This window comes from Hyalella azteca, unplaced genomic scaffold, assembly GCF_000764305.2.
Source record: "Hyalella azteca isolate HAZT.00-mixed unplaced genomic scaffold, Hazt_2.0.2 contig6610, whole genome shotgun sequence".
In the NCBI taxonomy this organism is placed as follows: Eukaryota; Metazoa; Arthropoda; class Malacostraca; order Amphipoda; family Hyalellidae; genus Hyalella; species Hyalella azteca.
The window spans coordinates 55168-82237 of record NW_025936767.1 but is presented as its reverse complement, the minus strand read 5'-3'; the positions used below and the strand labels follow the sequence as shown (position 1 = coordinate 82237).

The following is a 27070-nucleotide window of genomic DNA, read 5'->3' as shown; positions in this document are numbered from 1 at the left end:
ATTTATGAAACGATGATATTTTTTCACTTCAGAGGCTTAATGCAAAGAAAGAACATCGCACTTGTGAGGCAAAATACGCTGTGCTGAGTGAGCCGTGGTTCAGAACATTTCAGTCTTCGAATATCAGTCTTCGCATAACAAACAAAAAATTACATGTAAAGCGTGAAAACTTCAGTGAGTTAATGTGAATTTTAACACAATGAATTGAAAAATCGTATGATCTTCAATATCTTTCAACAACCTGAAATACACTGGTAGTAAATGCAGAGATGAAAGTTTTGCTGGCTTACAATTAGGTCAAAAGTGCTGCATCATCCAGATAACGGTGAGTAATGGAATCAATTATGCGGCTGTGGTGGTGAAGATAACAGTGCAGGTAGAACTCATAAACCTCATGATGCATGAATTAATGTTAACATAAATTGTCTGTAAGAAGACTTTCTACTTTGCTAGTCTTCTCGGAACTTGTATTGTATATATATCCATGCCAGGATATTGTATAAAATATAATATAGATACTATCCATGATAGGGTTTTGTAAAAAAAAAATATTTTTTTTTGTTTGTAGGGACTGATATAGCGTATTATGTGCCATTCAATAGTTGCAATGATACAGTAAATATTTTCCATGACTGATGCCTAGTATAAATTTATAAAGTTTGCATGGATTGGAAAGAATGGTATTTAAATGTAGCCCTGGGATTTATGAATTAAATTTATATACGCATTCAACGATCATTATTAACATTTCAGTGCAGCAAGGGATAATAGTACAGTAGATTTTGCCACGTGACTATGAGACGAAATTTTTCTGCCTGCGAAAGTTGGTTCGGGGTTCCTTATTTTTTAAAAGTTAGGCAAAAGTTCTTTTAGATAAAATGTAGTTCTATAACGAAACTTGACCTGTCTATAACCTAACCTGCGAAATTCGTCATGAATAATACGACCCTTTTATTTACATTTCAGTGGGTAAAATCTAATTAAGGCTTGGCTGCTCAAAACAATTCTATTCTCCTGCATTAATAAAGAACTTTTACTTTGCATTCTATATTCATTTAATGTGGAACTGTATTCATTGAAAACTTAGAGCACGTTTTGAATTTGAATAGAAAAATAAATTCTGTAAGTTGCTCTCAATTATTTTTAAACATTTTCTAGAATACAATTTACTTTAGATTATTTAAACAAACCTTCCATTTAGATTACTTGAATTCCCAAAAATAAATTCAATTCGGTATCGTTCAAAAATTCAATTATTGACACTAAAAAAAATTCTAACGAACTTTAGCAAACGAAGCAATGTTAGCCGAATTAATTTCAATTAATTTTACACTCAGTTTGATACCTTGATAGTGAGGTTGATCAATAAAAAATTCCATGTTTGGCGAAAAAAAGAACGAAAACTTATTCAATGAAAGTTTCACACCGACACAATCAGTAAGAGTAAATCCAGCGACAATCTCAAGACATCCTTCTGGGAATCTCAAAATATCCTTCATACAAATTCATCTAGGAAGTCTTGTTCAAAGCCAATTATTTCTTCAACTTTTACTGGCACAGCTGTCGCCAGCCTTAATTAGATTTCCGTCATGGTTTCTCTACACTAATTCCAAGTGACACGACTCTAAATTGTGTCGGGTATGTTGCTCAAATCCAGCTTGCAGTTCAGGAAGACTGGACGATATTCAGACCGGCGGCAAGGTCGATGTAGGCAAGTGAGTAATTTGCCGCGCGTGAATTTGCTAGGCTTCGTCCAGGAATATTGCACCGGTGTCCTGGTGTGCGAAATTATAAGGTCGCAGGGTACGTGACTTTACTGAGACTGTTCTAATTAAAATGTATGGAAAGAGGTTATATATATTGTATTATAGCCGACTTGTACACAATTTATATAGTTTTTTCTTTGTATATTTTAATATTTTTAGTTGAGTGTGCCGACTTGTACATAATTTATATATTTTCTTTGAATATTTTTAGGTGTGTGTAAATTTTCACGGTCTCGGAGTGATTGAATACGCAGAAGCTTTTGAAAGAAAATAACAGAGTTTAAGCGAGTATGAAATTGGAGAAGCTATCGTAAACACATAGGTTTCTTTAAAGCACGCGCAACAATTTAAATGTGTAAGAATGCACGGAAGCACATTATAGACAGCTGTAAAAGAATCAGGGCTAGAATTCTGATGGTAATCCAAATGAAGCTTGGAAGATCCCCCAGTTTCGATTCAGAGTTAGTTAAGAAAATGGGTCAACCGCAAATGCACCAGCGTAACCGGATCTCGTCACGGTATGCAAATCGAAGCATGAGTAACTTATTAAACATTCAATCAAATAAAGAACAAAAGAAATAAAAACTGGGACGAATCCAGGTTGCCAACATATACCTCAAGATTAAAATTTACATTTCTGTCGGTGTCAAAATCTTGGGAGTTCACCTGTGTGTTCTAGAATGCTGCCATCATGACGCTACGCATTTTTTTAGCGCATTTTCTCATTTATGTAAAATAGGCGCTATTATGCTCGCCATGTCCGTCCGTCCGTCCGTCTGTCCGTGACTTCACGTACGGACGAGAAAATGCGCTCTCTGTCACTCACTGCATTGAGTACTGATTCAATTTTTTCACTCAGTGTCTATGCCGGTGTCGGTTTTTTCAACAAACTTCTTTTCAAGAAGCTTTCTACAGAGTATCGCGGATAACCATTATATTAACTTCCTTAGAGTCCAATAGATATTTTACTGGACTCTCCAATCGTAGAATATTTAATTCGCACAAATAGATGCTTTCATCTTCATTAATAGAACCTCACAGTCAAAATGTTTTCTAACTTCTGTGCCGTGGAATCGATTGATGTGGATAACCAATCATGCAAATCTCAAGTACAGACCTGTCGCGTGTTAGTATTCGTTCATGTACAATTTGTAGATGAATAATGTGATCAGAACAGATCAATCTACGATAATTGATTGATTGCAGTTGAGACCGCAACATATGATGAAGAGCGAAAAGATTTTTTCCTGGAAAGATGCGTTTTTCGCACACGTATCAATGTGCGAGTTTGTGTTATTCACTTCCGATAGATTTGTGGTTGACAAAAAACAGCAATCGGGAGTTAAGCTGAAATATATTATCAAATAATTATAAGCTATTTCTTGAATTATTCTGCGCGGTAATAGTAGATGAAGAAAAATGTTCGACAGTTGACAGAGATAACACAGGTAAAAATATTCAATCGATATTTAAAAACTACAATCATTTCTTAGAGAGCACTACAAAGACTCTAATAATTTCTACGTGATAAGTTTTCAATGCATTACTCTATGAAAAACGTAATTTTAACCTATCCAAATGAACCCCTCAAGCGATTATTGATTTAATTTCAGTTCATTTTGTACGAGAATTGAATTGGATAATAAACCACATTAACTTCATCTTAAGCATAAATTAAATAAAGTTAATAGGCGAATGCAAGTTGCTGATGCCTCGGCTTACTTTGGAATGAGTGCCATTTGGTTGACTGCTTATGGCAATACACTTGGGTAGCTCATATCGCATATCCTATTTGATTATTGCTCCAGACCAGCAGTGTACATGCATGAACGCGCATATATGCTTAGATGATATTGCTAGCATGGCGTGGGGCTTGAATTTATTAAATTTAGTATAAAATAATAGCACACATAGTTTGAAGGAGTTGATTCCAAATCCGGATTCATCTCTGTGAAATCAATTAATGTAAAGTAATTCGGAACTCTTTAGAATTCTTGTCGTATTCTTCAATTTCAGATGAGCATGGAGCAACGAGTACGTCTTGGTGTAGTTCAATTTCGTTTTACTTAATTAAAGATGAGCTTTTAATGAACACTCCTGGTAAATTTTTTTGTACTCATCTCAAAATTTTGTACTCATCTCAAAATTTTGTACTCATCTCATCAAAAATTTATCTTCCGTAGATCATGATTCAAAGAAAGTGGTACTTTCTTTTCTGTGAAAATATATTCGTAGAAAGATACGCTTAACAATAAAAAATTTAAAACCTTAATTTATAGTTAGGTGAAGCATCTTCAATTACTATTTTTTCGACTAAAACATAATTTTAGACTTCGGTCCAAAGCGATTGGTCCTTATCTCCGTACGAGTTTTCAAATTAGGCCTTGAATTCAGAATTCTGGTTTTCATTAATATCAATGGGAATTTAGACGTTAAAAATCGCATATTTCGGTAGTTGTTGGGAAGCGGTTATAACTATCCAGAGGCATGATTGCATGTGGCTTCATGTAGAATAAAGGCTCAAAAATTTCCAGCTATCTGAATGTGCATAGAGTTTGTGCTTGAAAGCTAATTGGAAATGAAAATTACATTCAACAGAAAATGTAACTGATTTGAGTTCTGCGGTTGAGTGAAGATGCACGATCCAATTTTTACATTTATCTATAAGTAATTGAAATTTATGTGGATTTAAATTCGGCATATTCTAGGATAGACTTGGGGTTTGGACGTAGTACACTGTATATTCAAACTGCATTTTGCGCTGTGCCATACGGCTTGAAAAATCGTTCGCAGGTGGTCATTTAAGAATTCAAAAGAACAGAATTCAGTTGGGACTCGGGAAAAATATTAAATAATTTTTCCCCGCATCCATCGCTTTTTGAAAAGCAGGGCCGTAAGCCCTTCCCGTGATCCCAACAATATTCTTTTCTGTTACAATTCCTTTCAATCTTTCAGGAAGTTCGAGCAAATATCCATCACGAGTGTTAACATTTATTTTTGAGCGCCAAATGCACGCGCAGGGGAATAGTGAAAGGATTTGGACAAGGATTTTTGATTCAGATAGAAAATCGAGATATGCAAGGATTATCTCGATATGACATAAATTCAGACTGGACCTACCCCACTTAAAAACTGGAAAGCCGATCCAATTGGTTTTTTATGCTCCTTGGCACACTTGGCACTATGCCAGCCAGGCAAAATAATGCAGACATCGTCTTTAAAACTTGCGTTCTTCGTGCATTTCCTATGAGGGATATTTCAAAATATAATGAATTTTTTAGGGTGGGAGAAGATGCCAGCTTATCCCGAGTTCATGTGACGGCCTAGTTACGAATATTGCGTTACTTTGTAGCCTCAGAGTTTTAGAAAGTGTGTCGCCTGAAGCACAAGAATTTCTGGAGTTGCGACAACGAGATTATTGCCGGAGGAAGGTCTGGAAATTCACCGTCTGAGTTGCTTACTCGCGAATAATTCAAAAATATTATCTTAAAGCCATTCAATGATATTTATTAAAATATTTCGCTAAATTTATTTCTTCGATAGTTGACGGGATTTATTCCAAAAATTTTTTATGTGAATTGCTATTTTCCGTCTTGCAATTTGAAAAATGAATTTATTAGAATTTAATTTTTCCTCAATAATTTTGTATTTGTTTAGTCTATTATAAATGTTCAGGATACCAAGTTGAAACTTTAAGTACGACCCTGAAGGGATTTTTTCTGAAAATGTGTTGGATTTTTTTTAGCAAATGACTTAATTCTCATTATGTTTGAGGTCATATTTCTTTGGAACATAAATTTAATACAAAATTTAAGCAACATGTAATCATAATTATAGTCTTCAAGTTATTGCATGACAAATTAAACTTCATGAATTCATTAGTAGTAATAATTATTTCCCCCAATATTATATGAACTTCATCAAGTAGAATAAAAAACAATATTTAAGCAACTTAAAGATAAAAAGCACTCTGCGAATCTGTCGTCGTTTTTATCGTACGCAGTAATATTACTATACAGTTATACTTTCAATATCAATCTGTTGTCAGCTATCAAAATAACTACAAATTATGTCAAAAATGACGAGCAAGATTTTTTAGCGACTTTTTCAGCATAACTCCCACGGTTTGTATTTAAAAATCACATTCTAGAAATGATTAGATCGTTAAATAAATTAGTCAAGTTTTCATATTCCAGAATTACTCCGAATTTTATATCCCGTTCCGTTGTATGAAAATATAAAACGTGACTCAGCAAAACCTGTACTCGGTCATCGGAGGAATTTCCCGCTATCTTGCTGCTGGTCGCTCGCGTAATACAAACCGATATATTAATTTCACGTTGTTTGTATTTTTCGCCTAAAATTTTAACGTTGTGAAGAAAAATGTAATAGTTAGAGTTTTTCACTGTCTGCTTGAGTTTACTGTGTTTTGTTGTCGTGTCATCAAGACCAAGTCAGGGGATGTTCGAGTCGAGTTGTCACGAAGAATCACTTCTGTTGGACTTCTTCGGTTTCAACAAAAAGAGACCTTCCTTTTTTTCAGTTTGTGGCTGCTGCTGAGATGTTCACATATAACGCCTGAAAAAATTTTCTTTAGGAAAATATAATATATTTTTGGTGGCCTTTATTTTAAATTATGAAGCGTTGTCAGTATTTAACAGCAGGGTAATTTTCTATGTCATTTCAGTTCGTGGAAAATTCACCTAATTTCTAAACTAAGGAATGTTCATGTAATTTGCACTCATCTATCCACGTATTCACTAAAAGAGCTTTACTATAACGTTCATTTAGTCCCACAATAGCTTCAAATAACTAATATTCAAGGAATATTATTTACGTTACATTTAGCGAACTTAGTTTAATGTTATGACTCCAGGCGCTATAAGACAATGAGCGTCGTGCCCATATGCAGAGCCCAGATGGGACAGTTCTGAAATGAAGATTTTCGCATGCCATGGTTCCGGGTCATTTATCAGGACGTTATTACACTGTAATTGCGTGGTAATGGCTTCACGACCAAGCATTTTTTTATGGGAGACAATTATGATTTATATTCTACCCAAAATTAAAAAGTTATGAGTGATTGAATGTTTGAATTGTGGGAAAAGTTACTGAAAGTATATGCGTAAAAATTCTAAAATCCCTCTCAAAAACAAATGTAAAATATTTCGCTATTAATAAAAATTTTAGGTTGTTTTTTTTTTAGCTGCAGGAATGATTACAAAATAACGAAAGATCTATTTTCTAGACGGAATCCAAAAATCAGGAATGAATAGTAATAATAATTTTAATTCATTGAAAAAATCGCACACTTATGAATACTTTTCGAACACCTGGCAACGGAATGGTATACCTACACATAGAAATCATGCAGTGATCCCAAATCGAAAAGCAGTAGCAAAAAAAAAAAATACTTACATTTATTGAAAAACAACAAAATTCTAAAGTGTTTTAGACTACAGGGGAACGGAATGCTACAATTAAAAATGTAGTGAACCTCCGTACGCAACGCACCATACAAGTAAAATTGAATAACAACCAGACAAGCTTCTGTCTTCCGATACAAAGCTCATCAAAAAAAACTTTTGTTCGAGATTCTTGTGATTCTCCCCGTGCTCGAGAAATTGTTTTAGCTACGCTGTTTTTTATTTGTTTGCATAGCAAGCTGCCAAAATTGGTACAAATCTTTTGGGAGAAGGGGCCGAGTTTATTAAGAAACTCGAGTGTTTGCAGTTTTGTTTTCGAGCGGCCACGCTGTGTTTCTTTCAAGGACAATCATCCTTGAAGTAAATTCACTTTCTTTTACGAATTGATTTCAGACTCGCAACTTCTTGCTCCCCTTCTGGTCAAATTGCGCTATAGGGTCCAATAAATGCGGTGTTCAATATTTATAAAAATAAAGAGCAAAAAAAAAATAAATAAGAGTATAATAAAAAATAAATTAAATATATAACGAGTGTCCCAATTAGCACACAATTTTTTCGATCTATATTTTGATCTTACAGCCTTTTCTCATCAATTCTGGAAACAGAAATTTTAATGTGATCCGTCATTTGTGTCATTAGACTGTGCTAGATTAAATATTCAGTTGCTTTTGCTTGCTATAGTATTCGTTCCGTGATTTGTGTCATCTGACTGTGTTCGATAAAATATTCAGCTTCTTATGCTTGGTAGAGTATTCGTTCCACCATTTGTGTCATCTGACTGTTATATAAAATCGTCGTAAGCGATCGTGCCGGAAGTGTGCTCCGGTTGTGCGGAGCGCACCGACCACCGGAAGCACAGATCCGCGCTCTGAACATTGACCGGAAGTGACTGATCTCGGAAATGATTCACCGTTGCATTGCCGGAGGGATGATGAGGGATGAATATTGAAGGCATACAAGCTTACTAATTGAAAATCAATTTAAAAAGTGATTGAATATTCATAAATAAATCTTGATCACTAAAAGAAGTGTAAAACTAAAATTGCTTAATTTAAATAATGGCTTCCTGATATGATAAGTAAAGAGATGAATGCAAATCATATTTCCTTTACTTTCGTAAGTGAAATTTATGCTCCCGTGTCGTAAAAATTCCTGTTTTGCTAGCCCTGAATCAACGTTTATAGCATAGCAAAGGATTTTCAAGTTTTTCAAAATATTCAGCTCAATCAATCACTTCAAATTGTCAAAAGTGCAACAAAAATATTTTATATTGCGAAAAATATGCTCCGATGTTTTTCGTTTTTTTCCAATAAATGCTCATTGGTGTGACCTGATTAGATAAAGATATTTCAGACGAAGAGATTTGCAGCACAGTAACGGAAGTTCACGAACCAAATCAATGACAATTATTTCTATTTCTGCCCTGACCGGAGTTATCAAGTACAAGAAAGACCAGTTATATAAAAAAATTTACAAATATGGCTTTGAGTGGTACGTACAAAGTTTGTTTTTATTCACCAATAGCATGTATCAGTATTCACGATATTCATGGAAAAAATATATCCGTGCAACATTGCCTAGAGGACGCTACTCAGTTTTACAGGTGCGACAAAAGCAGAAAAACTGAAGCTCAGTTTACGTTTGTTTGTTTGGACAACAATTGCAAAACTGCCAAACGAGCGATGGAAACGCATCGATTACGACGTTCATGGTCACAGCAACGGATACGTCGCCTCAAACATTGCACAACAAAACCTTCACAAAAGTTTTCTTAGGGTAAAAGTTTAGCAAAATTGCACGTTTCTATTTTTTTCGTTTATTTCCTGACGTCATCGTACAAAAGCAATTGGTCCTGAACTGCAAGAGTGGTCTGGTGAGCCAGCAATGCTCCTGCAATGCTCGTATTTTTCCCCAGCATTGTATTTCAAAGGAGACAAAGCACTTTATTTTTTTAACAGCAAATAGTGTCCTCTTTGGTTACTCCTATAAAGCAAGCGTTTATGCAATACAGGCCAACTATAAAGTCATTTCGAATTGTTAAATTTTAGGTCGATATTAGGTATGCCATTTCGAATTAGTTAAGGATTGAAAATAAAATCGTTTATAATTATAGGTATTGATTTTGTTCTTCTTCCGCACCAACTTCAAACTTCTATAACCGGTAAATTGAAAATGCGCATTCAAACTGAATTTCTCTAATCAGAGAGGAAACATGGAAATTCCTTGTTCTTGTGCAAAATAAACATCAAGATAATTTCTTACAATCAGAAGATACTCCCTCATTTTCTGTCCAAGTACGAATACATAAAAGACTAGAGTTAACAATCAAATGTTGAGCGTAAAAAGCATTGAGCAATCTAATTAAAATCAATTCCTTCAGCCGCGTCATTCATAGCCCAATACATCTGTAATTGCATGCACTAGCACATAAACTTTCTTCGTGTCAAAGAGGTGAGTAATATCCTTCAAACATTTTTACTCAAGACTTGTAGCCTTGATTAAAACAAAACTTCCAGCGCTCACTTCTCCAAACTTGAGTTTGTTTAACCAGCGTTCAGAATCAGCAGGCGTGCTGAGTTGCCTCTGTTATTGCAATGCAAGTTTGTACACTTCGTAATGAGGCACATATATGAGTGCATTATTTACTGAACACTTCACATGCAATGACAGTTAATTTCGTGTCAATAAGCATTATATAGTATATATTACTGTATTACAATGTCGTTTACTGAGAGAACGTATTTAGAGTTTTTCTCGAACGTCGTCGACAAAATTATACTGAAATGATGTAATGGTTAGGCTGACGATAGCATTGGAAAATTTTCTTTTCGATTGAAGATGTTTTACCTGTCGAAATCAGGATGAAATGGCAGGTATAATACATTGACACGTGCATGATTAAAATCTTTGAATCTGTAGATGAATCGAAATTTACAAAACGACTGTTCGTTGCCATCACTTTTTTGCTTAAAGCTTCATCACCTAACAGACATATGAAAACTTAATATTCAGGATTCATATAAATCAAAAGTTTAGTTTTTAAAATTTCAGAGCAAACGTTATGATTTTGTGTTGACTATTATTTGAATCAGATACGCGTATTTTAATTACTTTCAAAATAGCTTCGTATTAATACCATTCCATAAATCAGTTATTCCCATAAGGCATATATTCTCATATAAGTCATTAATAACGTGAGACATTATTCAATTAGGCTACATTACGAACAATTTGTATGCGGGCCAACGTTGGTCGCCACTAACCGCTTTATCTCAAACAATTATTTTACGAGGCTCTTTCTTCAGTAGCCCTCAACGTCCGCGTAACTGGTAGACGTCAACAGCCTGGGCGACCCTACCAACTGTGCACTTACCCAGCTCATGTATAAGAGGGCGTTATTTTGTGATAATTTTGTGATAGTTTATTGGCAAAGTGCGGGAAGTTTCGGGGAAAATTCATATCAGTTCAATGATCGTGAGCAAGCTTTTAAGGGTAATTCTGGGTACAGTTTTCGGGTGGACTATTAAATTAGAAAAAGATTGTGTGAAGTTGGTAGGTTTTGAGGAGTAGAAAATTATGCACAAACTACATTGACTTGTGGATGTTCCTGAATAATGAATATTGTTCTCATAAATTTCAAACAATAATAAAGATTAGGCAGAATCTTTAAGTTGTAAAGAACAGAACAGACTGTGCGATAAGTGTCATGTCGTATCACTCCCCAAATTCTGACCGAGCAGAATTATTTATTGAACAAATCGTCGGAAAATGATCGTGTTGACACGCATTGAGCAATTCCCTTAACGCCAACTTGACTTCAAGTTCCTAACCGGGTATTCAAAATGACTGGAATTGAAACGAATTTGTTTGACGAATTCAACTGAAAATCACTTTTCCATGGGTGGCTGAGCACCACAGTTCAAAAGAATCATTTACCGCTACCAACAAATTTATTTATATAACTGCTTTTGAACTTATGCTAGATTTCTAGCAATCGAAACGGAAACAGTATCCATAGTGAATTTGAATTACAAACAACAGATCAAAGCACATAAATTTCCGTACTTTATCAGCGGTCTTTTATCTTTTAATTGAAACACTGGACTTTTGAGCAAAAAAATGTTAAATAATAATATTGAACGATGTACCAATGGTAATTTCCACCAGTCGAGGCTTTCTTTGAAATTTATTGAGTATTCACATATTGTTTTGATTATATAATTGAATTGAAGCTTTGCTAACAATCAATAATTTTTATTTCCATTGTCAATTGAGTAAATTTGGCAAAAAGTGTTTGCGAAATTGAATAAATTATGAAATTTTCTTTATCATATCGTCAGGGAAGCGTAGGTAATTAAAATATTTTGTGGTTGCAAATATAGTTCCAGTGTATTACTGTCCTTGAGAATTTGTGCTCATGTAATATAATAAGTAATAGCTAGTAAAAATTATAGTGCCGTAATTATAAGTAAAAATCGTCATGAATTGGTATCTAATGTCAGTTTTCGTATCCCATGGAGCTGCGTCATTTGTAATAATTCATTCAAAGCGTTCCTATACGCCTTCACTTAATTATGCATTTTTGGGGATATTTCAAATAATATTAATATTTTGATCTATTTTTATCGCATTTTCTCATGTATGGAAACAAAGACGCTATTGTGCTAGTAATGTGCTTCCGTCCGTCTGTCTTTCCGTCCGTGACTTCACGTTTTCGTCGACGAGAAAATGCGCTCTCTGTCACTCACTGCAGTGAGTGCTGAGTTATATTTTATATAACATTATTATCCCAATTTTGATCCCATTTGATCCTTTAACCTTTCTGCAACACGCGCTCTAATACTGTTCATGGCGTAGTGCACATGTTGCCTGGAGCTTTAGTATATTTTTAGGCTCAATGATGATTTCGACACCTCGCGCATTTAAATTTTTTTCCATACTCGTTCCTGCAAGTTCACGCATATTTTTGCCCGCCTTAATCATATTTTAAAATGCTCACATTCTAAGGGCACTGCGTTCACGAAAGTGCCTAATATATTTGTGTTAACTGAGATGGAGCAATGATATGTTTGTGTTAACTGAGATGAGGCCGTGATATGTTTATGTTTACTGACATTTCCTTTACCCAACTCTCGTATGGTTGATACCACAATATTCGGTATGCAAACGGCGAAGGAAAGACGCCGAATCTGCGCGTTTAAGTTTTTGCGAGGAAATGGTAATTGGAGTCCCGTCCTCGTAAACATTGTTGGCATGTTTGCGTGTTGTGCAAACCCAGAGACGCCTTGTGAGATACGCAAAAATTTAAAATTTAAATCGTAGAATCTATCCAAAAGCTAAGCAAAAATTGTTTGAATTTGAAAACAATGAAGCAAAATTCTTCGCTAACTCGCGTATACTTAGAGGAATATTTTATCCTATATTAATAAAAAGAGAAAAAATATCTGTAGAAATTTCGGGCGCATTTGTGAACAAATGTTTATTTGGAGGAATAACGTTTCAAATTTCACAATAGCATTTCTTACAACTCAGGGCAATTAAAGCTTAGATTTCTGATGTCCAATAAAAATTTTCATCGCTCAAGGCCATCAAAGTTTGTGCATCTACTGAGTGATGGTTATTACGGAAGGGTGTAAATATACGGTTGGTCAATCTTTGTCCACTATTATTCTAAAAAATTGGATCAGTACTCATTGCAGCGAGTGACAGATAGCACATTTTTTCCTCCGTCCGTCCGTGAAGTTACGGACAGACAGAGAGACGGACAGACGGACGGACAGACATGACTAGCACGATAGCGCCTTTTTTCAATAAATGAGAAAATGCGCTAAAAAGGATCAGAAAAATCAGTCGTGTTCCTTAAGTTATTGGGGAACTAACAAATGATATGGGCAAATATAATGTTTGAAAAAAATTGTGTGAAAAGTGAATTGCAAAAAAATACTGCATTTTTATTCAGTAATGACCCAGGTTTTAATTTCCGGTCATTTAAACTGAAATAAAACATATTTCTGCTACCAAAATTTATTTCCATAAACCGTAGCAGCAAATCAGCGTACAAATCTGAAGGCCCTTGTTAGCGGTTTCTTCTTGGAGTGGCAAAGGAAAATCCTTAGTATATCCAGTTAAGATTTATGCTCGTAGGTCTTTGATCCGGTTAGAATCCCGTGATCTGCAAAAAAATAGCCAACACCTTCCTGAAATCTTGGGCCATTTTTCAGTGAAACGACCAAACGAGACTCAACAGCAACTATGCGAACTATAGTTAGGGGATCTGAAAGTCTGAGGCTGATTTGCTTGCTGAATTTCACGTATCACGACTTCACATGTGGTGATTTTTCAAGGCTGAGACTTCACTGTAGTATTGCCAAGCTAATATATGCCAAGCGACTGGACTGTAAATTGTCTAATGTGAATGTTTCAGGTCCAGCGATATAACAGATAATGAAGGTTCGGCAGCCTAAATCTAAGGGTTGCTTAACTCACGCGTTGAAATTTTAATGGCAAACTATCAAAATTTATAACCAAATTCCCGAGGTAAAACGTCACAAAAGCTTAGAAATATATCTAAATCATTCGCTTGCAGTTTTTTGAGGTATTCTAGTGTTTACTATGCATCACAAGTCATTATTTGGCAATTCGATTCGCTAATTTTAACCAGTAAAACGAATGAAGCCAAGGAAATTCGGTCTATAAATTTCATAAATATGAACTTATAATTTCAAAATATCCGCCGAGTTTCGTACACCGCAGAATTCCACACATCTTTGGAATTTTTTTTTTGCACTTAAACTTCTGCTTTTATGGTTTCACATCCGAGCTAAATTTGACGGTCGCAAGTTGAAAACTTCGCTAAAATCATTTCCACATGATCGAAGTATTTAAATTTATACATTTGTAATAACAAATCTTGTCACTTGCAAGGCAAGAGCTATCATTGGTCTGGCAACTATTGCCGAATGTTGTGCATAGTCCTATATTAATTTCTGATGAATCGCTGATGGTAGAGTTATTTCCAGTCTCAAAATTTTGATTAAACCAGGACAATTATCACGTTGAATGTAGTCCGACTGTGATTTTAGTTTTAAAGGAAAATGTGAAGATAATTTTACACATGACTGTTGATCTCTACTTAGCTGTGCTCACAATTCGATCCTTCCAGAGAAAGTAGCGGAGGACAGGCAGGGAAACGCCGTTTCCCAGAAAAAAAATAAACTGCGTAATTTTTTTCCTTTTTTCCCAGCAGCACAAAAAAAATGCGCTGCACCTGTTTTTTATCGTGATCTGGAGGTAGGCAGTGGAGAGCAAAAAGATTTCACCATAAAATTGAACATTTTAATTTAGTTTTCTCAAATTAATTTTAAAAATTGAAAAGAATTGGTTTGCAGTAGTCTGGAATGTGATAAACTTCTGAAAAAGTTGCGATGATCTGAATTTCTGGAAATAAAAATATTTACATGGAAGCAAATGAAGAGTTCATTGCTTCTCTGTTTTGCTTCGACAAGTGGATTATTGCGCTGTTTTCAGGTGATTTAAGACTGACAAGGAAGCAATTTTTTGCATTTAACCAAAAATCTTCTTTTCTAATTCCAGAATAGATTTCCTGTTTGTTAAGCCAATTAACTCCACACATTCCATTGCTATAAATGTCACATATTTTTGAAAGAAAGTAATGGTAAAGAGAGTTTTTGCTGGAGCTTCAAGCTCTCGTGCGAGAGCTCGTTGACAATCTTGTATTGGTTATTGACGATTAATCAAAACTTTTCAGCCGGGAAACTTGGAAGAAATTCAAGTAAATAAATGTATACAGGTACCTAATGAGCAATGTAAGATTTCTAAATTCACTTACTAATTTCTTAATTAGATGGAATAATTTTTACAAGCAGATGATATGTTTCGGTGGTTTCAAAATCTAATTATTTTCTGGAATAGAAAATGATCGAAATTGTTTATAAAGTCTCTTGACAAAGATGCGAATTACACAATCATATATGTCATTTAATATTTATACGATCTCCTACAGATTATAACAAAACTTTTTCCAGAGCCCAGCTTAAGAGATTGCTAGACTAGCGGCACGATATCGTTATGTTCGTCAGGCAGCGCGACAAAGACGCGCACTGTACATAATCATATATATCATTTAATATTTTCACAATCTCCTACAGATTATAAAAAAACTTTCACATAACCCAACTTAAGAGATTGCTCGGCTAGCGGCACGATATCGTTATGTTCGTCAGGCAGCGCGACAAAGACGCGCTCTGGCAAGCCGCTATCACCGGACGCGCGGGCGTCCAAGCGATGCCTCGCTGGACAAGACAGTCTGCACTCATGGAAAAAATTGAGCAGCGCAAACAACAAAATTTAACATTTTTTTTTCAGAGGAGCTCTTCGATTGTTAATGTTGCTGAGGCACGAATTAAATGTCTTCGAAAAAATTGATCATGGGTGATTTTTCTTTTCATTACGAGTACATCGTTAAATTCCCAATAAAAATATGTTGAGTGACAATGAAATTTAAAAAATAGAAAACTGACGCAAAAATTTGCGTAGGTTTATTTAGTTTAAAAAAATTATCAAAAACTTTATGCAGTCATTAGGTTATGCAGTGCAACAAAGTTCAAATTCCGCTACAACTAATGCTTATCAGTGCAGAAACCACTAAATTGCATTTATAAATTTCGTAACCTAAAAATCAATAAGCAGCCAGTTATGATCAAAATCAGTATAAAATCCTACACAATTGCAGAAGTTAGAACAATGATTTGAGTTTTTCTAAGAATTTACATAGTAAAACTCCAAAATGGTTCAGCAAAATGTGCCACTTGAGTCTCTGCATATTATAACCTGCAATCACTAACAGCCCTAATGAAATTTTTGTCGGTGTTCCAATTTGGCATTATTGCTTTAGGCGCTGTGGTGGCAGGGCTGTACGAGCTCAATTCTTCATGGGGATCGATGGCGCTCATCACAAGCGTACGCAGTAATTTTCAGCACGCGATCGTCAATTTAGTCAATAAATCAACAACTAAAAAATGTATTGCCAAAATTCTAAAAAAATATTTCCTCAAGTTTAGTGCCGAAATCTTATTTTTCGTAGTATTATTATATCAAATGCTCAAATTTCGCGGGAAAAGGAGTTATACTAAAATGAATAAATTCAATATTTCGAAATTCACTAATTATTCATATCTTTGTTCCTTTTATTATTAGTAAGAGTAATAGTGATAGCGGTGTCAGCGTTTAATAGGTCAAATATGGCCTATCGGTGATTCCTAAGATCGCAAAATTCTCGCAGCTTGCTGGTGTTTCGAGCCTGCAAATTAGTGCTATACAATCTTACTATTCTTAACTTTCCGACCACCTGTCTGATTTTGACCGGAACTGTCAGAGAAACTGTGATCGAACACACAACTCACTCATGCTACCATGTTTCTTGCGACATGTAACAAATCGGCCACCCTGTCTATTCAATAAAAATCAGATTTAAATTCAACTTTCAAGGCTGAAATTTACAATACGGGTCGATTTCAGGCTGACTGTCAGGTCACAAGTGAATGCACAGTTGCATAGAAAGCAACTAATTTTGGCAAATGAATCCAAACCTCATTGTAACCTTTCAACATCGCAAATTCAAAACAAATAAATAGGCTCTAATACGATAGAGAATTATGAATAATATTTGTCTTCGAAATGCTTGAAAAATAATGCACTTCATTGAAAACGTTGTCTGAAAGTGTGTTTAATTAATTAAAAGATGTCACATCGTTTAAAGCTATATCCAAGTAGGAATTATTTAAGCCAACATTAAAGTTTCCCGCATATTCAAATCGTCATTAACATATGCATTTTAAATATTACCATTATTTGCGAGTTTAATGTGCACACGTAAACGTGTTACTGCTCGTAAAATTGCTTTATTGATTTAACTTCGTCGCAAAACACAATGCTTCAATAGTGAACGCTTGAGAGCTAATTGTGAATTTGAACGAATTTTACAATTGTGTTTTCCTTTTGAGTATCGGATTATCATTTCTCGCATTTTTGTTCGTTCATGACGTATTTGTTTATTAATTTTGCTTGATGTTTACTCGAATCTATTTTGGTGCACTCGAGCTAATTTGCGCATTGAATTTCATTTTTGTTTGTTCATTATACTTTACAGATTGGATGCTTCGATTTCATTGTAATTATATCAAACTATAATTTCCACGATCACGGACCGAGCATGAATTATCCTGAATTTCCTACTGGCAGCATTATTCGATTCATAGATATTTTTAAAAGTAGAAATATTTATATTTATTCCATCGTAAAAATTTTGTTGTTAGAAGGCATCCTAACATCGTTATAATTCTGAATTAAAACATTTTAATAAGAATGACAAAATCTTAAAGGTTATTCCTCTCAAAGGCAATAAGTTAAACTGGAGTATAAACCATTTTAAGATATATATGTCCTACAAATTTTTTGGTAATTCTACAGATTGAAGGAGCTAATCGCAGTTGAAAAATTTATTAAATATGGTTACTACAAAAAAAAATTAGTTGCAATTCAAATTCAAGAATGCAAATGTAAAGGATAATTAACCCAACTTTAATTTAAAATTATTTTAACTAATTAATTTAACTAATATAATTGAAACTGCTACTTCTGTCATTAAAAACATGTGGGAAGTGCGTCAAGTTCTTATTCCGGGACAAAACTTTAATTTAATGCCCAAATTTTGATTAATGGGCATTTTAGAAAATAATGTTATGTGTGGAACGATGTTTATATTATTTGTATTTGGTAGAGGCATGAAAGCTTGGCATTAAACACAAACTAGAGGCTGTGTGAGTCATTTTAGGAGGAAATTTTAAGTGATTATCATATAGTAACTTGCTTGCTAAAGGGTTAATCCAGCGTTGAAAGTTAACAAATTAAATCAAAACAACAATATGGCTGTAATTTAGAACTTCAAAAATTCGAAATGTTGGAATATATAAGATCAGAAAGAAATGCAAAATCTGTCTTAGACAAATATTCGATTTTGTCATCACATTATCGTGTCTAGAATTTCTTTGTTGTTATCGATTTGCGGATGCCATAACATACGTAAGTCTGGCAAAATGTTAGCGGCAAAATTTGCAACACAATTGTGAGGCAGTAAAACGTCATTTATGCACGCAATAAGAGAAGTTTGCTCCTGCTTATCATCCCTCCTTTAGCCGAGCAAAGTTCACTGATCGATGATCGATGTAAGTTCATCGATCAAACTTATCGTCTAAGCTCAAATCGGTGGATGTGAGCTTCCACGTTGCCGGAAGGCAATTAACATTTTTATCACATAAGCAGTCTGTGTTTTAATTCAATATGTTTCAGTAACTTCTCATTCAAATTAATCACCTTCTTTTTCGTTTTGTTTCCGCCCAATTTTTTTTCCAAACGAATGACAATTACATTCAGATCAGTTCCGTCATTTATTAACGAGCAGCCACTGGCATTCCGTGTGTTAAGTAGGCCAGGAATTGCAAACCTTTGTGCTCCTGCTCTCCTAAATATGAACCATATTTTTGAACACTTCGTTAGTCATTTTATCAGATAACTTTTAGTCCCTGCATTACGGTTGCAGCGTCACTAGCTCCTACCCAGGTCTCTGCTCTCTATATCCTAAAGTTTTGACTTAACATTCTTAACTTCTATCACTAGTACTGCAGTAACTGACCAAAGCCAATTGCCGCATGCTTTCAACCATTTTCCAATGTACCTGTCCCTGAATATAGTCTAATTAGAAAAATATTTCATTTAAACCACACCAATACCTCCAATGTTCAAGCCATCAAATCAGACAACGTGTTTGTCCCACCCGCTAGCACCGTAACACTATTAAAAAAGAAAAACTAAGGATGGATATATCTCACATCAATAAATTATTTTCCTTTTGAATGAAATGATTTTCGTAATATATACTACACTAAATAATTTGAGGATTTAGTACAGAAAATATAAATAACATATGCTAATTTTAACGCTAAAAATTTCTGAAAAAACTACAGGTCTTGATGGCCTCGTTGGTCAAAGAGCTGCGTTGACGTTTAAGTTTTATTGTCAAAGGCAGTGCAGGATTCTCGCAGGAGTCACTGCAAATAAGGGAAGTTATAAACATGCCGGGGGCTTGAAGAAAGAACTAGACCAGCATTCTAGGTGTCTAGAGTGGCCATTACAAGCTACACTAATGGCCAGGCAGGCCGTTAGCGCCGAGAAGCTCCATTGCATTTGCATTGGGTTTGCAAACGACTGCTGCAATCAAGAAGGTTTCGTCTAATGTCTCAAAAAAAGTTAGATGTGTCGAGGTCATTTGATGTTAACTTTCGTTGATTTCTTATATCACTAAAAAAATTAAAAAGACCACTTTACTTCCGCATCTAAATTTTTCAGTATGGGTTTATTTTTTCTGTATTTGCAACTGTGAATAAAACTTGATGATCGTCTTAGCTGTTATTCACTGAAATTTCGAAAAAAGTATGCGCCGTCACTGCCATTAAAATTAACGAAAATTAGTGTTCTTGCTCAAAAAAACTGTGAATAGAAGAAATTACATGGATAATATTTTATATAGTATATTGTTAACGAATGTTCCTTGAAGCTGTCATATGGTAAAAAAGTGTCAAAAGTTTTATCGCAATTATTTTGATTCCTTTTCTTTTTATGCTGTGTAATTGAATCGCATTTTATCATAAATTTAACACGAATTATCTTATTTTCCAGTCTCGTGAAAGGGAAGGAACATGAAGCTCAAAATGCTACAACTCCTCGCTCTCTTCATCAGCTCGTCAATAGTGTCTTGCAAAAGTGAGTAAATAAATAATTGTGTGAATGTGGATACTGAATAGATAATTAAATGATCTGTGTATACTCAGCGCAACAATTGAGACTTTGTCCAAACATCGACGCATTTTTGCACTATTGCGGGTCATCCAGACTCAGTTTTGTCAGGCAAAGGGCGTATCAAAACCATCATCTAACAAACGACTTGGAATGTCATTCAAGCCAAATTTGAATTAGAGGCACGATAGGATAATCAGAGTATTTTTTTGTATTAATGTATTTTTAAGTATTAAAGTACTTCTTAGGATTAAAGTATTTTTAAGTATTAAAGTAATTCTTAGAAAACTATCATCTAACAAACGAATTGGAACGTCAATCAAGCCAAATTTGAATTAGAGGCGCGATAGGATAATCTCATTAATTTCTTGTAAAATGTTAGCATTTGGATGGTGATGGTATATTTAACGCTCACATGACCTCAATGAGTATCATTCCTCATTGGTGCCGATGAAGATGACGACCATGCTTGAAATTGGTCACAATTCGCGTTTATATTTTCGGTAAATTAGACGTATCGAACCTCAAAGCTATAAATATAGAGGAGTTTTCTAAAAGAAATATTTATGAAACTTTTACGTTTGATAATGGATGAGCTAATACACTTAAACTAAACAAAGCATCACTGTTTTCAAAACAGTTCGCAACACTGCTGCCTTTCACATAATCTTACAACTGAGATGTTGTTCAGGGGTAATCATTATTTATAGGATAAATATTACTTTTTTTCACGAAACTTACTAACTCGTTGATAGAGGATGAGACTCATCTATGCTTACCAGTTGCATTGCTAATCTTGAACAAATTTGAACTTGAGATAAATGCAAGGATGAACGAAATTTTCTATAATTCTTATAAGTCCTGGTTATAATAATTCAACGTACAAAGCTTTCGACAAAAAATTACCAATAATTTTTATTCTTATTATACGTTGCCATTAACTATGCCTCTAAAATAGACTATAATTACAATTACCTGAATATATTATAATAAATAATTTTATTTCAACAATTTTATGTTGTAAGTAGTTTGATGTTATACTCACAGGCCTGCCGTCCACGGGTGATACGGTGTGTGAAATTCGCCACTTGTTGCCGGAAGCGAACATCGCCAACAACTAATTACGATTATCTGTACATATTATAATATATAAGTCTATTTCAACAACGTTATGTTGTAACACAATGTTATACTCACAGGCCCGACGGGAGATCCGGTGTGGGAGATACGCCACTTGTTGCCGGAAGCGAACATCGCCAACAATTCCGTGACGAACGTGACGGTACAAGTCCTGTCTCTTATACACATCTANCAGGTGTGTGATTAACTACACGATTAGATGAGCCTACCCTGCCTCTTCCGGCACCTTGCTGATCATCAGGTCAGTGATCAGGTGTGTGATTAACTACACGATTAGATGAGCGACGTCTCACCTTAAATTAATTATCTTGCTAAATTATTGCTTAGAAATAATTAAATGAGCGATGTCTCCGGATGTCTCATCTGAAATCAAGTAGATGACTAGATTATCATAAAAAATTTCCTGACCTTTAAGTACAAATTATTTAGATAATTAAATGAACTATGTCTCGCAACCTTTTGCCTTGAATTTATTAGATGATTGATAACTGATGATCTAATCAATCTCTTACGTTTTGAGTCATCTCTCATACATCAGGTCGCTTGTCAGATTACTGGTCATTCATCAGATTACTGGTCATTCATCAGATTACTGGTCATTCATCCAATCAGATTACTGGCCTTCATTCATCCAATCACCTTGCCCTGATCGGGCTTTTTAGGGCTTTAATTAAAGATCATATGAACAGCAAAATTTCTGTTTGGAAAATCGTTTTTAAAACTTCTCGCAGCCTCATCAGTGATCATGGGCTTGTTTTCTAAAAAAAATTGCGCTGTCGCATGCCTTTTAATCCATCATAAGGCCTCTAACATAACAAATCTAATTTGAAATATCCCATTGGCATTCAGTGAAATTGAGTTAATCACAAATATTAGAAAGTGATTACAATTTATTGTTCGCCTTTCAATCATAGTTCAAGATTTGCCTCGGCGTATGATCGGTGAAAATCACGGCATCGATCACTAAAGATTGCATCGATCATTTATAGCCTAAGAACAAGCGAGCATTGCATGGTTATTACGGTTTTCGGGATATTCATATTATCCAGGTTAATTTTTTCTGATCTATAAAATATTTTTATTGCAAAGTCAAAGATCGCGTACTATTTCAAGGAGGAATCCCCTTCAAAAAAACTTATCAATGTCAATGTAAAATTAATATTTAAAATGTCGATTGTGAATCAAATGGACATTTTGCAAAGTTGCCTTCTAAAATTTTTAGCGAAAACCCTCGCATTCATCCACTCACGAGAACCAGCTATCATCTATGCGATGTGACGATGTTCAAACATAATTCATTTTGCACATACAGATCAATAACCTTGAGAATCGTATATTGATACATGAAAACTGTATTTATTTACCAGAATTAGAGCACGATCGTTCATGCAATTGTAAAAAAATTAAAGGCATTGTCTGTGCACGGATACTTCTAATTATCGTGGGAACCTGCGACGTCATTCCCGTTTTTGTACTACGGAAAAAATATCTTCAGGTGTCGTGGTTTCGGCGCCGTGACTGGCATATTCTCACGACCGGCGTGTACACCTACACGACGGACGAGCGGTTCACGGTACTGCATCCTGAGGAGAGTGACGACTGGACCTTGCAGATCAAATACACGACAAGTCGTGATAACGGCACATACGAGTGTCAGGTAAAACATGACTATTTTCTAATGTCGTGTCAATGAAAACATTACGAGTCGTGATAACGGCACATACGAGTGTCAGGTAAAACATAACTATTGTCTAATGTCGTGTCAATAAAAACATTACGAGTCGTGATAACGGCACGTACGAGTGTCAGGTAAAACATAACTATTGTCTAATGTCGTGTCAATAAAAAATAACTATTGTCTAATCTCGTGTCAATAAAAACATTACGAGTCGTGGTAACGGCACATACGAGTGTCAGGTAAACCATAACTATTGTCTAATGTCGTGTCAATAAAAACATTACGAGTCGTGATAACGGAACGTAAAGATGAGAGCTATGTAAGAATTATAATTTATTAATGTCGTCAAAAATTAAAACTATTAAGAATATTTACAACAGAATTAACTGAAACTTAGAAATATTATAAAAATATTGCAGCTGTCGACGGGGACTGGCGTGATCTCTCAGTTCGTGAACTTGGATGTGATCGTCCCGAATTATCATTGCTTATCATTGCTTAAAATCGTGAAAAATAAAACTATGAGGAGTATTTACTATATAATTAACTGAAACTTAGAAATATTATAAAAATATTGCAGCTGTCGACGGGGACTGGCGTGATCTCTCAGTTCGTGAACTTGGATGTGGTCGTCCCGAAAGCCGTGATCCTCGGCAGCAAAGACTACCACGTGCAGCTCGGCTCGACCATCCGGCTTGTCTGCGTCATCGAAGACGTGAGTCTCGCATTAAATAATTATTTTGAATGAGTTTACTGTAAAAAACGTTCTTCGAGTTGACGCGTGTGGTAGCGGGTAAATTTTTGGCCGCTCTGTTAGTTTCAAGTTGCCGCAATTATCTGACTATGACTGAAGATGAAATGTATGGAACGCATCTTTTGTAAGGACGTGTGGATCATTGGTCTGTAGTTGGGTTCCACTCTGAAGTCTTATCATTGACATAGTGTTAGCATTTTTGCAAGCTGTAATTGTATATCCATTAACATGACCATTGTGAAAGCCTCTCATAATCAAAGGATTAAGTAAATACGTTAATTGTCCCTTTTATATTTCCCACTGTGTAATTCCTAAACCTCGTATGTTAGGGCCGGCGAACAGAGACCCTCGATATTTGAATGTAGCTAGTCATGCCGCTACAGTGTGTGAGAGGTTTTAATTAAACGATTGAAGATACGTAGTAAATTTCATTTAATTGAATTGCGTGAAGTACAAAGGCATTCATGTTGGGTTAGGCACGGTTTAAAGAATTTGATCACTTGTTGATCTGTTATTACGATTCCACTAGTAATGCTAAATCATAATTGGCCTTCATATTGAGAGTCACACGGATGAAATTATTGCCCGAAATTATATTTACTGTAAATGCTTAGGTAACATTTTTTATTTGTTATTATATAGTTATTAAAAGTTATTCTTCAGGACCAGGCCTTGGTATTGCCAGGCAGACCATAATGAACATTCATTATAGTCTGTTTTAAATCTAAGTTTAAAGCTTTATCTAAGTTTTAAATATAATTCATTTGTACAGAGCCCTACACCGCCCCAGTACATGTTCTGTGAACATTTAAAGTTTTAAATATACTTCATTTGTACAGAGCCCTACACCGCCCCAGTACGTGTTCTGTGAACATTTAAAGTTTTAAATATAATTCATTTGTACAGAGCCCTACACCTGTCTCTTATACACATCTAGATGTGTATAAGAGACAGGCCTCCACCAGCGTGTACGCTGGTCTAACACGCAGCCTGCCTCTACCAGCGTGTACGTGTCGCATGGTGAGTGATTATACGTTATGGCCTGCCTCCACCAGCGTGTACGCTGGTCTAACACGCAGCCTGCCTCTACCAGCGTGTACGTGTCGCATGGTGAGTGATTGTATGTTACCGATCAACAAAAATCATCACAAAAAGTGCACATTTATCGAGTAATTGCTAAAAAATTATTTCAAATTAACAATTGCAAATATTTAAAAACAACCAGAATTTTGTTAGATTTTTTTACCTGTTTCACATTGTCATCGATTATAATCAAACGCACGAATTCCAGACTTTCACGGTTCTGAATTGATGCCAACAAACGAAGTTGTAAGTAAATTCCAGTTTCGATAGCGAACGCTGGATATTATAGCTATTGCTTCCGTGCTATTATATTCTCGCTATTGAAATTACGCGTACAAATAATTGATATCATCGATGATATGCAATTATGTATAAACTATGGGTTTCAAATTTCTGGCTTTTAAATTAATATCATATCTAAGTGTTGATTATGAAGCGAATACTTTTTGTGTGAAGAAATTTAATTAGATTTTTTTACACGACAGGGGACAAAATGGCGGCCATACAAAGACGAAAATCGAACGCAGAGGCCAGCAAGTCATCGCTGGCATTGGCCCTTGCCTCCTTAGCGCTCTGTTTTGTTATCAGGAAAACAAATGTGAGGTAATTTAAAATATTTATTTGCAGCTAAAAGACATAAAGATAGTTAGAAGACTTTCTCTAACAAGAGTAATGATATTATTACTTGTTATAAAAGAATTATGGTTTTGTATTTAAGGAGAGAGTGATGTTTTAGATAAATAATTTTTTGGATAGATACAAGGAAAGGGTCCTCTCTTGGACCCGACTCAAGGTGTAAATAGTCGCATATTACGTGTTCTTTGTGTTCAACTTCCCAAATAAAAACGACTTTTACAAATAATGATACTAAGAATATTATTTGCACTCAAAACGAACGATAAAAGGGTTGGATAAGGATAAAATTTTAAATATTTTGATTGCGAAGAAAAGATAACAGACGAGATAATTATGAATAGAAATCACAATTCATTTCTTCTTTCTCAATTAAGTCATAAATTTTAAATCATTTATTAGCATAAATATTTAAACGTATTTAAATCTTTAATTCGATGAGTGCTACTTACTGATGTTTGAATGTTGTAATTTAAGTATGCTGCTCATCTCGCTCTCTCACTGTGACTGTATTTATGAGATATTCACCTATGTCAAAAGATGTTCGAATCCTTATTCTGAAAAATATACCTGCACATTTATCAATTGCATTCGAAGAATTTTCAATTAATCTAGAAGAATATTATGGATGCTGTTATTGGAAATTTCCTTAGTAGCTATTCTATTAATTATTATAATTATTAATTATAACTATTGCCCTATTTAATGACGAAACTAATTAACAATGAGATGTCCGGCTGGACTTATTTAATATTAAACCATCCTGTCAAATGGGATCATTTCTACAAAAACGAAATTCACAGGTTGATGAATTTTTGGCGTAGGTGAATTTTGCGTCAATGTGAATTGTTGCATAGGTGATAAATTGACCGTAGAATGGATACTAACCGATAGGGTTGCAATATAATCAAATTATATTATTAATAATTATATTATATAATTATATATTATATATTTATCTCAAAATGAAAAGCTACTGTGAAAATATATAGGAATACATGCTGCCTGTTGACGATAAATCAAGTGGTGGTACGTGAACACTGGCCCTGAGATAGTTTAGATCTTGAAGGTAAATGTTAGAAGCCCATAACATTTTGTCCTGGATGTTAGATCATCTTTCAAAGTGTATCATCGTTTATTTAAAATTTTAAATGATTGTCAAATTAATGATGATTATTTCATCATTACTTCTAGCCTTGAAAAACTAATCAAATTCTTCGATAGTCTCCCCATCCGTCCTCAAACTTTAGAAATTCTAGAAATACTTCACAAATTATCGAATAATTTATGCATTAAAATTCCTACGTAATCTTTTGTGCGTTCGTTAAACATATTACGAGACTATATAATATGTAGGACTTATGTGAATTTTTTAATCCATCACCTATAATTGTTAATCTATTAAAAATTTATAAAATGTTAAGAATATTCCAACGAATATCCCATAACTACTTGAAGTAACATTGCAGCATATATTTCATAACTTTTCCATTATTTTTCACCAGTTTTCTTCAGTGCAGAACTTGCCGTAATAGAATAATGAATGCTCCGATCGATTGCTGTATGGGAACGAATTCGTAATTGTTTCTGGGATATTCCTAAGACCAGAACAATATTATTAATTCACATTGAATAATAATAATATAATTGGACACATAGTCAACCAAGTAATCAATATTGATAATATTTTTTGAACATAATTTATATTTTAAATGATGAT

At 34.6% G+C, this 27070-nt stretch overlaps 1 protein-coding gene across 1 annotated transcript; it reads left to right on the top strand.

The window, feature by feature from the left end:
* Positions 1-27070, top strand: LOC108673913. Its single transcript, XM_047880925.1, is given in 8 exon segments — positions 1-325; positions 19946-20029; positions 21262-21350; positions 21402-21443; positions 22698-22859; positions 23461-23595; positions 24474-24654; positions 25203-27070. Coding segments are annotated over 7 exon segments (795 nt in total). The 5' UTR covers positions 1-325; positions 19946-19965; the 3' UTR covers positions 25325-27070.